Source organism: Heptranchias perlo, chromosome 8, assembly GCF_035084215.1.
Source record: "Heptranchias perlo isolate sHepPer1 chromosome 8, sHepPer1.hap1, whole genome shotgun sequence".
Classification (NCBI taxonomy): Eukaryota; Metazoa; Chordata; class Chondrichthyes; order Hexanchiformes; family Hexanchidae; genus Heptranchias; species Heptranchias perlo.
The window spans coordinates 30,401,838-30,416,993 of record NC_090332.1 but is presented as its reverse complement, the minus strand read 5'-3'; the positions used below and the strand labels follow the sequence as shown (position 1 = coordinate 30,416,993).

The 15,156-nt window shown below is 40.2% G+C and overlaps 2 protein-coding genes across 4 annotated transcripts in view; one reads left to right on the top strand and one right to left on the bottom strand.

Moving 5' to 3' along the window:
- Positions 1–10,928, bottom strand: part of gpatch2 (G patch domain containing 2) — a 220,060-nt gene extending 209,132 nt beyond the window's left edge. For all 3 annotated transcript variants that reach the window (XM_067988885.1, XM_067988886.1, XM_067988887.1), the window contains exon 1: positions 10,779–10,928. In XM_067988885.1, the coding sequence (XP_067844986.1) occupies positions 10,779–10,828 (50 nt within the window). In that variant the 5' untranslated portion in view covers positions 10,829–10,928. The remainder of the gene's footprint in view (positions 1–10,778) is intronic.
- Positions 10,929–11,178: 250 nt separating this feature from the next.
- spata17 (spermatogenesis associated 17) overlaps positions 11,179–15,156 on the top strand; it is a 228,164-nt gene continuing 224,186 nt past the window's right edge. Inside the window, exon 1 of the mRNA XM_067988320.1 lies at positions 11,179–11,266. Within this exon, the coding sequence (XP_067844421.1) occupies positions 11,199–11,266 (68 nt within the window). The 5' untranslated portion in view covers positions 11,179–11,198. The remainder of the gene's footprint in view (positions 11,267–15,156) is intronic.

Sequence of the window (15,156 nt, the reverse complement as noted above, 5' to 3'; positions counted from 1 at the left end):
CAGCGTTCAATGTCCTGCACCCCAAGGATGCCTAAAAAACGTCAGACAGGGGTATGTATTAGTCTTGCATTGTACTTCTTTGAATACCTCCCACTGTTTTTCTAAAGGTTTACCTATTAACAGCTCAGCCCAGTTTAACATGTTCAGCTTACGTCTCATTCCTTCAAAGTCAGCCTTTATTAAGTTGAAAACCTTGGTTTGTGTGTGATCTTTCTCCTTCTCAAACTTAATGTCAAACACTATCATGTTATGGTCACTGTTTGCCAGATGCTCCCTTACTGTCAGATCATTCATTAATTCTTGCTCATTACTCAATCTAGTATGGTTTGTTCTCTTGTTGGTTCTAAAACATATTGGCCTCGATTGGCGGGTGTACTTTTCACCTGCTCAAAAGAGCAGGTTAATATTGGTACACGTTGGGAAGTCAGCGGGATTAGAGGGAGTAAGTCATTGCCCTCATTTTAAGTGCCCCCCCCAAACCAGGATTCCACCGGGAATGGGGAGTTAAAATCGGGCCCGGGGAGTTAAAATCAGGCCCAATGTTACAGAAAATTGTCCTGCATACAATCTAGAAATGTATTACCTTTATGACTTGAGCAGTTTTGCAACTCCCAGTCCATGTGAAAATTAAAATCTCCCATTATAACCGCCTTGCCTTTGCTACATACTTTTCTGATCTCCATATTTATGCATCCCACTATTGTATCACTGCTGTCAGGGGGTCTGCAGACAACTCCCACCAGAGTCTTGCATCCTTTGCTATTTTAAAAAATTCTACCCACACTTAAATTAGGCTCCTTGCATATACCAATGAGGGCCCTAACACCTGTTTTAAGACCCCTCTAACAAATTGGCTGCCCTAAGTGCAGCAGGCATTGGGCCTGCTCCGCTCAGGTTTTCTGGATGTGGATGCAGCTGCTGCCGAAAAGGTAAGTGCTCCTCCAGGCTCCACAACAGTCTTGATGGTTGCTGCCGGCCACGATTGAACTCCCTTTGCTGTCCTCCTCCCCACCCCAACCCCCGACTTACCCGAGGAACGCTGCCACGCGAGATAGGTGGCCGGCCTGAAATTGAATTTTTCAGTCCGGCATTTATGTAGATAAGGTCCAAGGGCCAATTTGTCATGTTCCTCGAGTATCCATCTTCTGGCACAGGCATCGTTCCCTGCCCCCATTTGTTACTTAAAAACTGACCTAAACTAATTTCCAGGCCCTTATCTTTACAACACTGTTACACCTAAATTCCATATATTATCATCACTACAGATAAACTAAACATCAAACAGACATTGGTGTAGACAAAATAACTAGATATCTTTAATTTTAGTCATAGTTTAGAAGTCACCAGGTGTTATTGGTTTTGATATGTATCATTGAAAACAGGTGAAACGTTTTTATAACTTGTCCTGTTTGCATTTCCACAATGTAACTGATATTTTAGCTTGACTGATTAAAAAAAAGATTAGTTAATTGAAGCATAAAGAACGGATTAAACTTGATCATTTGAGTCAAATATTAATCCTCTACCTATATACAATTGATAAATAAAGCATAATAATAGTAGTTAAAGCACATTCCAACTATTCTGTCATTTGTGAGAAAAACCCTCAACATTTACCAATTATAGTGATTATGAGCTAGAGTATGAAAAAGCAGTGGCTGGCTTGATAGACTGCAAGTCTCTTGTGCCTTCCTATGCTCTTGTATTCCTATCAGATGTGCAATATCCTGGACCATTATGGTTGTTGACTTTGGTAGATCTACATATTGTCCCGTCTTCCAAACTGTCTAAGGTAGCACTTCATTTCTCCATCACTCATCCTCCATTAAAATAATGGCTGCGACATATGTTAGCCTAAATTTCTGGTTAGAACATTTATCTGACTTGTAGCTTACTGTAATTTTCTCAAACTACATTTTACGCAAGGTATCAGGAACCTTTTATGACCAGATAAGAACTTGATACTGTGTATATATAGATTTCTGATAATTCCAACAATACGCTTATTAAAAGGTCACCTTCAAAATGGAGCCACAATGGTTGATTAAAATAGGTGCTGTTGAATCCACGTGTCAAATCTAATCAGCTTTATACTGTAGACCCAAACACAACTACAAGTTTGCATAATGATCAGGACTGTTTAAGTGACTGTTAATCCTGATGACTGCTCCCTTTGCTAAACAATATCAGTAACCTTTATGTTATCAGTAGCTGTGGCCACATGAGCAGGTAAGTTATTCCAGGTGCAATCCTATTTTTATATTCAAAATCTGTTGTTTCAGAGAAAACAATGTCTGCTTAATGGTTGCTTTTGAATCAAGGGAGTCAAAAGAAAGGTTTCTCTACATATTTTATATACATGTTGTAGCCTTCAGTCCAACACACTCTAAAATACACTACCATAACCTCAAACAACATTCATCATTTATGGCTGCTTCATTAACAAAGGATTTATGTAAAACATCTTTACTATAAACAAATTTTCTTATTTGGCTCACAGCAATGGTATAAAATGGATGTACAGGGTTTGCAGTTTCTACTTTTAATTTTCAGCATTAACAAAATCACAATAAACCACTAAGGAATGTTACCATCAACTCAGTCTACAGTTTGGCTGCATAGTTCCAGAAGCTAGAAGCTAATGTAATCACATTTACTCACACACAGGATTATTAGCATTTCCGAATATGATGTTGTGTGAAAAGTTTCTAATGCTGGAAAGTTTCTAATTCTAGAAGCCAAGTTAAAGGGGTACAGTCTACTCAGCTCAAAGTATCTATGTGACCACTAAGTTCTCACTTTGCTGTGTTATTTACATTGATTAATTCAAACTTTGTAGTGTAAAAAATGACTTCAAATTATCAGTAGCAGACCTTTTGACCAAAATTGCAATACTGCACACACGACATCTAACACAGCAATTATGACTTGAAGAACCTGTAGCTAATGTCACCAGCAACTAAAGTGAAGGTCAATGTACTCACAACATACACATACACAAGTGGTTAAAAATAAAACCAGTGAACCTCATTGCTCATGGTGATTTGGAGGATACACAGGTTTCAAACAAGGCATACAAAATACAAATGGGAAATCTCAGGAATCTCCGCTGATTTACTGGTGGGCAACATGGTCAAGTAATTACAAAAAAAGACAGTGATCTCTGATTCTACAACAGACACAAATTCACAAGAATGTAATAATGCAAGATAAATAGCTGGATAGATATGCTCCAATAATGCAATGTGTTTCTGAAGATCTAAAATGAGTCCTGCCAGAAACATATGACATCAAATTGATTTTTCACACTTGTAGTTTCAATAGACTTAAACCCTTTGATTTCTATGTGTTTTGATCAGAAACCAGAGGAAAGGAAGTTCTACCCGCTACAGTAAATACTTCTAGGGAAATAACTGATCATTTATTTTACTTTCTGAAACTAATCTGTTTCTAATCTTTGTCTATCACGGCCTCCGCCATGTTTCCTGCCATTTGCACTCTTGGAATGGTGGGCATAGATACACCTGTTAGGCCTTGGAAGCCAGCGTTCAGAAAGAGGCCCCGGACTAAAAGCTGGAGAAGTGCCAGTGCTTGTACTCCCAGCGTACTGGTATGGACAAGCCAATTGAAAAAATATATAAATTTTTAATGAAGACAACATTTATTCAAACAGGCAGCTCACTGGCTACCTCTTTCTCCTGCTGCAGCAGATCCCCAGAGGAACCCACCTCCTGAATGTAAATGATTGCAGAGCAGAAATATGGCCGCTTTTAGGAGGGCATCGAGGGCAGACTAAAGGCCTACCCCTTTGGAAATGCACCTCAATCAAAGGGGGAAGGGGACAAAAAACTCTGGTTTCTTTCACACATGATCATTTCTGTGGTATTTAACACGCTCATAGCAATAACAAAGTCCACAATTTAATAAATTGCTATGTCACCTTAACAAAAACTGCAACTCAGCCATTGTTCAGTGATAGCGGTCTCGCCGAGTCAGGAGGTTATGGGTTATAGTCCCACTCTAAAGTCTTGAGCACAAAAATGTAGGCTGACACTCCAGTACAGTACTCAGGGAGTGTTGCACTGCTGCAGGTTCTGTCTTTCGGATGAGACGTTAAACCGAGGCCCTCTCTACCCTCTCAGGTGGATGTTAAAGATCCCATGGCAATATTTCAAAGAGCCAGGGAGTGAACTCTCCCCAGTCTCCTGGCCAATATTTATCCCTCAACAAACATCACTAAAGCAGATTACCTGGTCATTATCACGTTGCTGTTTGTGGGATCTTGCTGTGCGCAAATTGGCTTTATGTTTCCTACATTGCAACAGTACTTCATTGGCTGTTAAGCGTTTCTTTCTTTCCTTCTGAATTTCAGGTCATTAATTTGACTACTGAAATGCAATCGTTATTTATTTCCACTCTGCCTTCTTCTCTCTTCCTGCCCAAACACTCGAAAAGATACACTTTTTAAAGAATGGATTTATCCAGCACTAAGAATGGCTTTAGGTAGGCTTACTCCTATAAATAGCTTACTCAAAAAAAAATTGCAAAACAATGCTAAAAGTTGGCTATTGAAAAAAGTTTATGCTGCACTAAAAACTTTTGCAGTGTATTTTATGAATTTTAATTTGTACTAAACAACAATAATTTGTACCTCTAATTTTTTTTTAAATCTGGGGGGGCATCAAACTGCATTAGTGAATTACAGCATGAACAAAGTTACAGATCGTGGGGTGGAATTTGCGCCCAGAGACACACAATATCAGGCCCATAAAGCAAATACCTGGCATAAAAGATCGAGGCAACGTGGGCATAAGGGTGTTACGCTCATAATTACCCTACGCCCGAATTTTCTCGATTTTTTATGCCTGTCTATTGAACCCTGCACGTGAACGTATCTCGAGTCATTATAATGGCTCTGCCCCCCAGGCGAAAGAACCGTACACACAAATTTCCTGCAATTACACTGCTTCAATACGGGTACAAAATTACTCCCAAAATTTTAGATGCAGCAGAAAACAAGGTCATTTTTCGTGTGTTTAAATAAATTTTCCTCACTGAGACCTGCACTGTATTTTCTGTTTCTTTAAATGCATTTCTATAGCACCAGTATGAGTCACATTAAAAAATTGAAGAGCTTCCACTGTTGTGTGTTCTTAAACATGCTGTGCCTAATGAGCATGAATGGTGATTGGATGGCTTGAAGCTTTAACTTTCAGACTTAAAAGGAGGAATATATGGTGTGAGCTCTACACTTTCCTCAGGCCTTGATTGATGGTGCGATTTTCACGTATGCTAATGAGATTGGCAGGAAATGTAGGGGTAAATTGACATTGGCAAAATGGGCGCACGTGTGTAATTTCCCAATTACGTCCCCACGGGAAATTCCACCCCAGTCTGACTTTGCAGATTCTCAACAAAGAACGTTCTTAATCTCAGCCAAGTCATCGTGGTGAGAGGCAAAAAGCAGCAGCTAAGGAAAATTGTGGAGCAAATCAACAAGTGCCCCTTTCATTGAATCATAGAATGGTTACAGCACAGAAAGAGGCCATTCGGCCCATCGAGCCTGTGCTGGCTCTTTGTGAGAGCAATCCAATTAGTCCCATTCCCCCGCTCTTTCCCCATAGCCTTGCAAATTCTTTCCCTTCAAGTATTTATCATATTATTTCTTGAAAGCCACGAATGAATCTGCTTCCACCACTCTTTCAGGCAACGCATTCCAGATTATAACTACTCATTGCGTAAAAAAGTGTTTTCTCATATTCTTTTGTCAATCACCTTAAATCTGTGTCCTCTGGTTCTCGACGCTTCCACAAATGGGAACGGTTTCTCTTTATTTACTTTGGACCAGAAATTACTGACCCGCGGACGCCGTTCATCAATGGCGTCCTCTCCGACCGCCGACAAATCGATGGAGTAAGTTCACAAATGCACATATGTGCAGTAAAACCCTGAAATTGTGAACTTGCTCCCACTGGTTCGCCGGCAGTTTGACAGTTCCGAATTAAAGGGACATGGTAAGCTAAAATCATAGAAATCATTAAACAGTCGTAAACTTACTCATCTGCCCAATTGGAACGAAGATACTTACACCACAAAATACCAGCCCTACGCTACTTTTTAAAAGCGCGGTGACTGTTAATGACTGCTAAACAACAAAAAATTAAATTTTAAAAATGTGCAATGTCATATTACTCTTATTTTAATATTTTTTGATCGTTAAAAAAATTAAAAATTTACAATTACATATTTTTAATTTTAACTTCTGTAAGTTTCATTAAATTAAATCATTTGCTTGGCTTTTCATAAGATATGTTACATTTTTATTAAACCAACATACAGAAGTTTACTTTAAATGAATTACCTCCTTGCACTTGTTCAAGGAGCAATGGACTGCGAACAGGTTGTCTACTATCTCAGTCTCAGGAGAGGAGGAGAACGTAATGAAATTGAAGAAAAATAACTTATAAAATAGGCAAATTTTTTTTTTTGAAAACTAATTTCAGGAGAATAAGATGAATTCACACATATTCTAAAAGAACTAAATAATCATATTTTAAAAGAACTAAATAATCATATTTTAAATGTTTTATCAATGCAAGATAAAAAAAAGCTTGCATTTGTATAGTATCATCAACCTGATTAAATGTCGAAGATTTTAAAAAAGCGAGCCGATGCCACTGTCAAAAGGTTTTGAGATTTTTAAAGGTAGGAGGGAAGTAGCAATGTGAAGGGGATTTAGAGAAGGAATTACAGAGGGTGGTGCCCAAACTGGAGCACTGAATATTGTCAAGTGCAGGACTGCCATAGGGCTCAAGGAGGTTACAGAAGCGGGTGGGGTGCAATCACAAAGGGATTTGTAAACAAGGACAAGGATTCTGAATTCGGTACTAACCAGTAGAGGTCAGTGAGGAGAAGGGTGATGAATGAACAAGACCTTAGTGCAGGACAAAATGCAGGTGAGAATACCTACGAGGTGCCCCTCTAATGAAATGCATATGTAGTAAGCTTTCAGTAGTTCAATAAGATACCTCCATAGCAAGATGGCAGTGTGGTAAACCAGGGGTTAATATAAGTAGCCCATTTTGCTAGCTAGAATTAGAACAATGAGCTTTTCAATAAGCTTTTCTTTGATCATTCGTTTATGTTATTAATTTTCTGTATGAAAATGTATGCTTTATGATTAATCAAGTAAAGAGATATGATAGAGCTGAATTCTGGGGTAAGGAGGTGTAGGGAGTGTTGTTTTGCAGCTACCTAATGAATGGATCCTTATTTCGGACAAGGTCGAAAAACATCCCAGGCCAGAGATAAGCAAGACTCCCTTTCCTTTGACCTACGCACGAACAGGTATCACCTGTGAGTGGTCGGTCATTATGTCAGTTAGTATGGCTTGCCCAGACTCAGCTTATGATTGGTTTTAACCCCTTGCTAATCATGTCCCTCCCCACTCTGAAAATGTATAACTGTGTGAACTCTGACTATGTAATTTTTCTGTTCTATGAGATTGACCAGACTCTGTCAAGAGTTGAAATCAATTCTATAGATAAGGTCAGCTGCAGCTAATAAAATTGTGTTAAACTTTCAAGTGTATTCTTTTCAGTTTTTGCTGAACCAGACTAAGGTTAAAAGAAATCCGGTATCGTCACAGGTAGGTGGAAGAGTTTTGGTCAAGTTGGTATTTGTATAAAGAGGAGTTTGTAAGGCCAACAAGAAAGGTATTCTTAGAAAGAAGCTAAATCTTGAGGTAACAAAGACAGAGATAAGTGGCAGAAAGGGTGAGATAGGGGCGAAAGGAAACAATGTTGCTGAGGTGCTGTCTTGATGATTGGTAGGATAGGGAGTTTGAAGCTCAGCTCAGAGTCAAAGTGTACACAAAGCTTGTGCACTCTAGTTTAGCCTGGACGAGGAGCCAGGGAGGGGATAATCAGGAACAAGTTAGATAGTGAGAAATGTCTCCTTTCTAGTAAATGTCAGGTATCACTTAGAAGGGTTTGTTGATTTTTCAACAGAAGCATATGAATCAATCAGAGTGAATGATGAAAAGAAATTTTCTTTCCTATGGCCTCAAAACTGAAAGTCTTCCTTCCTCCTGCAATCCACAGTCCTTTAAAAGCATAATATGATGTCACCTACTCATGACTTACCTCATCTTTTCTCCTACTCTTTTCAATCTTGCCAGTGACCTGCACTATGGGTCTTGGCTCTTCACCTAGATTTCTCAATTTTATTAAAATGTAAGTTTCCAGCAAAATGCAAGCTGTTATTTCCTAATTGGAAATGTATTTACAATGATAATGCTACAATCACCAATCCTTCAGTGCAGATACCGACTACATATGGTGCACTGACCACTGCAGTCTGCCATAACATCCACAGAACAAGGAAGCATACAACACAACTTTCTCCCTCTCAACTTCAAAGGATATATTAAAAATAAGGGAATGAACCCTTGATAACATTAAGGCCTCCCAAGTATTATTCACTATGTCCTAGAACTGTCCATCCACAAGTATACTAATTGTTATGCCTGACCTGAATTCAATGAGAAGAATAAGACAGTTCACAAGCTTCACTGAAAATGCAGGTTCGTCTGTACATATTTCTTTTTAATAACATTTTGTATCTATCATGTACATAAAGTCTGATACCCAAAATGAGCAAATTTTCTTTTTCCTTATCAGTTAAATGTTTAAGTCTGTGCTTTTCTTCTTTCCAATTGGTGAATAACTAAAGTAGAAAAGTAACAATTATATTATTTGAAACATTCCACCAAAAAAAATCTACACAATTATGTTCCAGAAAAAAGTCACTCATCCCACTACAGATACCTATAAAATACATTTATTACAGAATATGAAAAACTAAACTTACTCATAATAGCTCCAACAATCCCACCACCCCCCTCCCCAGAAACAACATGACCCATTCCATGGGTCTCTGAACATCCTGAACTCTAACTATGCCTCCCTCCTAAAACTTCACAATTCCCATCCAGATGGATGGCATCCATGGTAAAAGACACCTTGATGAACATTGCCCAATTTCCAGGTGGACAGGGCTTCCACACATGCACAAACCAACTAAATGACTCACAAGGTTCAGAGACCCTCAGACACATCTTACAGATGCACAAACTGGCCAGCATCTTCCTCCACATGTGCAAATTGAACAGCTAGCTCCTAATGAGACAATTCCCAGCAGCCATGGCGCAGCTCGGGCTCTAATGCATAGCAAATCAGACAGCTGAATTAACACTCCATAGAGTAGTGGTTATAGTACTGGACTAACAACCCAGAGGTAGTGTTCAAATCCTACCACGGAAAGTTGTGCAACTGAATTCAATGAAACTAGTTATTTGTGGGCTAGCACCAGATAAAACAACCATAAAAGAGCTGCTACCTTATCAAATGGTTCACTGATGTCCTTCAGGGAAGGAATCATGCCACACTTATCCAATCTGGCATACATGTGACTCTAGTACACACTATGTAGTCTTAACACCCCTGAAGTAGCTTACCAAGCTGTTCAGTTATAACAACAGTCACTAGAAGACCTGGCATCACCTTCTCAGGGCAGCTAGGGGATGGGCAATAAATGAAGCTCTACCAGAGTTGTCATATCCTGAGAACACCTCAGCAAGATCACTAGCAGGAGGGTGTAATTACTGCATGAAAAGTTTACATTTGCAGTTTCCATTATAAATGTGGATAGAGAAATATATGAAAATAAGGACAGAATATCTAACTTTAAAATGGCGACTGAATTCCATCTACGTGCCCTGGACCAATTATCCTCCATCCTCCAACCCTGCGTTATTTGAAGACTACACTTGGTCTTGACTCTCTAAGTGCAAAGCCACAGGAGATCAACTAGATAACTATATTTTGTTGAAAACAACATGGCCACACTGCAGCATTATAAAGTAGCATTTCCTATTTTGAACCTTAAGGACTAGTACTACAGGGAGACCTTATAGGCTTTTCTCATGATTCTACTTTCCATCAAAAGTAGATGCAGTTGTGTTTTCATTCTTACCAAGAATTTAGCTTCAAATAAAGATTATCGATCTATATATAATCGACAAGCAAAACACAATCTTGATGCATATGCAACAGCAAAGATCATCATAGTCTATGCTCCCCAAATGAAAACACTAGTTCTTTCCCCAATCAACATATGAATGTAATGAGAAAATCATTTGTTTTGAGTTTTCAGAATGCTCAATAACCAGTAACCCTTTTTTTCCGGGCTTTCATACATCTTCTTGTTTACGGTCAATAGTGTGTATAAGTTCGTATATCTTCTATCACAGGTCTAGAAGAAGCTTCTTAGAAATAATTCCCTGCATCTTGAGTTGTAACCCATATCCTAATAGCAGAAAGAATTTGGGGGAAGGGATTAAGTGCTCCCTCCCCCAGTACTTTCTGAGGTTACTTACAACATATGTAGATTATCTGTTTCCTCTACACTGGCTGATGATGATAAATACTACTCAAGGCCCACGATTTGCACTGCTGGGGGGGGGGGGGGGGGGAAGCGAGACGTGCAATATTACTTTAAATAAAATCCCTCCCAGATCGTGAGAGAATTTATTCACAACCAACACCAGCAAACCAGGCTGGCAGCCGTCAGTACCCATGGGCAGCGCGGACACCGGGCCTTCCCTTCCCTTCCAACCCAACCCACTACTTCACAAACTGTGCACACATGTGAAATAAACCATCCCAAATACGGCACAGCACAGGTCGCTGCCGGGAGCCTTGGCACCGCGTACTCACCAGCCGCTGCCTGTATGACGCAAACTTTGTTTGTTTGTCGCACCGAACATCAAATATGTTTTAATGGGGCGGTTATTATTATTATGATAAACAATTATCAAATATTTGCCTTTAATGAGCTCCTGGAGCCGCCATGCCCGGGCCGAGGGTCGACGGGAAAAGCAACCGTGCACCGGAAGGAGGCTCAAACCATTTAAAAATTCAACTGTTTTCACATCGCCTGTTCTTCCCAATTGATGCTACAATCTGACAGAATAAAAAAGTATTTTTTAACGATCCTCAATAGGATAACCACATTTCATTTTGCAGCAGCCAGTATCTTTCTGTGGGCGCAATTTATAAAGCGACCTCCACCTCTGCAGAGAGACGTTTTAGACTCGCCTGGTGTCCATAGCAACACAGTACAACTAAAAGAAGACGATGGCGACTTCAGTGAGGATGAAAATACAGCGCGAAGGGCTGAGAGATGAATATTTTCGTAGAAATTGGTAGGTACATTAAGAGAAATTAATCGGAAAGAATGAACTTTATGGAAGGGTAAAAAAAAGCACCTTTAGTACTTTCAGGGAATTAATTATAAATTAACTCACGTTCACTCATGGACCGAATTAGTTTCAAAAATAGAGAAAAACAACACACAGAAAAGTTGAGTGATGGCTGTACATAAATATAATAGAAGTATCTGGCTGTAGGAGAGACTCACTGGTGTAGTTGGAACTTTAAAAACAAAGTTTGTCGATTGTAAATGTTTCGATAAGGATAATCCAAAAAGAAACCTTTTAATGCCGGGTATCATCCCTTTGTATGTTGCACATAATGGGTACTCTGTTAAATATGGGACTGGAGTGGGGCAGTCGAGTCTTTGCAGGATACCAATATCCCAGAATATGAAAAGTTACATTCGTCAGATGATCTGATCATAAATGATAAATTTAAGTTCCAGTTCAAGCAGTTCATATAGCTGACTGCTAGATATAGATTTTATTAGAATAGTATCTTAATTAAGAATGTAAATTAACTTATTTTCTGGTGAATAATTGTGGATCACGAAAGTGATAAAGTTGCAGTAATTACATTACAAATTCTTCAATGAGGAGGTCATCACATGACAACTGCATGGAGCATCTTGGATGCCAGTTACCACTATGATACCCATTGCTGGCTGGTATAATAAGATTTTTAAAAAGGAAAATTAAATAAAATTGATCCTGCCAAATCTACAGTTAAGGAAGTGGAAATCATTGTAATAATTTCCTCCATTTTACATTCTCAGGTTTTAAACCTAAATGTGACAGTATCTAATCACTGTGCATTGACTTACTCAGTCATCTCTTCTACTTTTTTAAACCTGGGTGGCGTCTGGCGTTATAGGACTTGACCCGTCACCTAACTTTCTCAATGGGGGGAGTCTCGTCTCAGAGTTCAGATAACAGTTATAAACAGTTGAGTTTTTGCCATTGTGGTTTATAACATCATCTTGAACCTCTCACATGATAAATCCTAGGTATCCATTATATTCTATGTTCTTTACCAGGTTTAGTCCTGGGAAAATGTAAAATTATTGACAAAGAGATGATGAAGACTCAACCCTCCTTTAGAAAGTGGTGAACTTGGATAATTTGCTGAGAATGAAAACCATCAGATTGATGTTTTTCTACATGTCCTTTGTATATAGTGAAGATGCCATCTTGTGCCATTGCATATTTACACTTTTATAATGGCTCCATTCCATCCTTTCCTGCAATTCCTTTCTGGGTAGGATAACATAGTTCGATCCTAATTAGATTTTGCTGGAGTCTTGTTCTACAACTTTTCACATCATTTTGTTTATTATAATAAAGACTCCATTAATAATCTAAAGCACAAAAAAAACTTATACTTAGTGTATGATTGTAAAAAAAAAGTTTCAAACCTTTCTTTATTCTGCTAAGCTTTGAAAGTAAAAGATCAAATTTATTGTAGCCTTTGACACGGTTGACTGCACCATCCTCCTCCAATGCCTCTACTCTGTCGTCCAGCTGGGTGGGACTGCGCTCGCCTGGTTCCATTCTTATCTATTCAGTCTTTGCCAGAGAATCACCTGTAATAGCTTCTCTTTCCGCTCCCGCACTGTTACCTCTGGAGTCCTCAAAGATCTATCCTTGGCCTCCTCCTATTTTTCATCTATATGCTGCCCCTCGGCGACATCATCCGAAAGCATAATGTCAGATTTTGCATGTTTGCTGAAGACACCCAGCTCTACGTCACAACCACCTCCCTTGACCCCTCCACTGTCTCTCATTTATCACATTGCTTGTCCGACATCCAGTACTGAATGAGCAAAAATTTCCTCCAATTAAATATTGGGAAGACCAAAGCCATTGCCTTTAGACCCCGCTGCAAACTTCATTCCCTAGCCACTGACTCCATCCCTCTCCCTAGCCACTGTCTGAGGCTGAACCAGACCATTGGCAACCTTGGCATCCTATTTGACCCTGAGATGAGCTTCCGACATCACCCGTCTCTGCCCCTGCATCAACTTATCCATTGCTGAAACCCTCATCCATGCCTTTGTTACCTCCAGACTTGACTGTTTCAATGCTTTCCTGGCCAGCCTCCCATCTTTCACCTTCCATAAACTTGAGCTCACCCAAAACTCCGCTGCCCATATCCTAACTCACCAATTCCCGTTCCCCCATCACGCCTATGCTCGCTGACCTACATTTTGGCTCCCGGTCCGGGAACGCCTCGATTTTAAAATTCTCATCCTTGTTTTCAAATCCCTACATAGCCTCGCCCCTCCCTATCTCTGTAACCTCCTCCAGCCCTAAAACCCTCCGAGATCTCTGTGAATCTCCAATTCTTGCCTCTTGCGCATCCCTGATTTTAATCGCTCCATCATTGGTGGCCGTGCCTTCAGCTGCCTAGGCCCTAAGCTCTGGAATTCCCTCCCTAAACCTCCCGGCCTCTTTACATCTCTCTGCTACTTAAGAGGTAGCTCTTTGACCAAGCTTTTGGCCATCTGTCCTAATACCTCCTTAAGTGGCTCGGTGTGAAATTTTGTTTGATAACTCTCCTGTTAAAGGCACTATGTAAATGCAAGTTGTTGTATTCACATTGGATTTTTTTTTATCTCTCTTTCTTAACTGTGACCTCACAGCCTTTATTTGCAGTCCTGCTTCCATAAGGATTTAGACTCCATCTTTCTCCAAATGTTGAATGAAGCTTTGCTGTCGTACATGGGTGAACCTTTTTAGCCTTAGTATTCAGCTTCATTACATTCACACACAAGCACTTCCAAAAGAGGTTGTTAGATAATGATCAGGGATAGAAACCCTAGCTGAAACCAGAGCACTGAGGCCATATGTAGCATTCCTACTTCTATTGGGGGTAAGGTAACATAGTGGTTATGTTGTTGGACTAGTAATCGTAGAGGCCCGGACTAATAATCCGGAGTCATGAGTTCAAATCCTGCCATGGTAGCTGGGGAATTTAAATTCAATTAAATAAAATCTGGAATTAAAAATACTAGTATCAGTAAGGGTGGCCATGAAACTACTGGATTGTCGTAAAAACCCATCTGGTTCACTAATGCCCTTGAGGGAAGGAAACCTGCCATTCTTACCCGGTCTGGCCTATATGTGACTCCAGACCCACAGCAATGTGGTTGATTCTTAATTGCCCTCCGAAATGGCCTAGCAAGATGCTCAGTTGTACAATCTCGCTTTAAAAAATTCATAAGAATAAAACCAGTCGACCCTGCAAAGTCCTCCTCACTAACATCTGGGGACTTGTGCCAAAATTGGGAGAGCTGTCCCACAGACTAGTCAAGCAACAGCCTGACATAGCCATACTCACAGAATCATACCTTTCAGCCAATGTCCCAGACTCTTCCATCATCATCCCTGGGTATGTCCTGTCCCACCGGCAGGACAGACCGACCAGAGGTAGCAGTACAGTGATATACAGTCAGGAGGGAGTGGCCCTGGGAGTCCTCAACATTGACTCTGGACCCCATGAAATCTCATGGCATCAGGTCAAACATTGGCAAGGAAACCTCCTGCTGTTTACCACCTACTGCCCTCCACTCAGCTGATGAATCAGTCCTCCTCCATGTTGAACACCACTTGGAGGAAGCACTGAGAGGTGGCAAGGGTACAGAATGTACTCTGGGGGGGGAACTTCAATGTCCATCACCAAGAGTGTCTCGGTAGCACCACTACTGACCGAGTTGGCCGAGTCCTGAAGGACATAGCTGCCAGACTGGGCCTGTGGCAGGTGGTGAGTGAACCAACACAAGGGAAAAACCTACTTGACCTCGTCCTCACCAATCTACCTATCGCATATGCATCTGTCTATGACAGGATTGGTAGGAGTGACCACCGCACAGGCCTCGTGA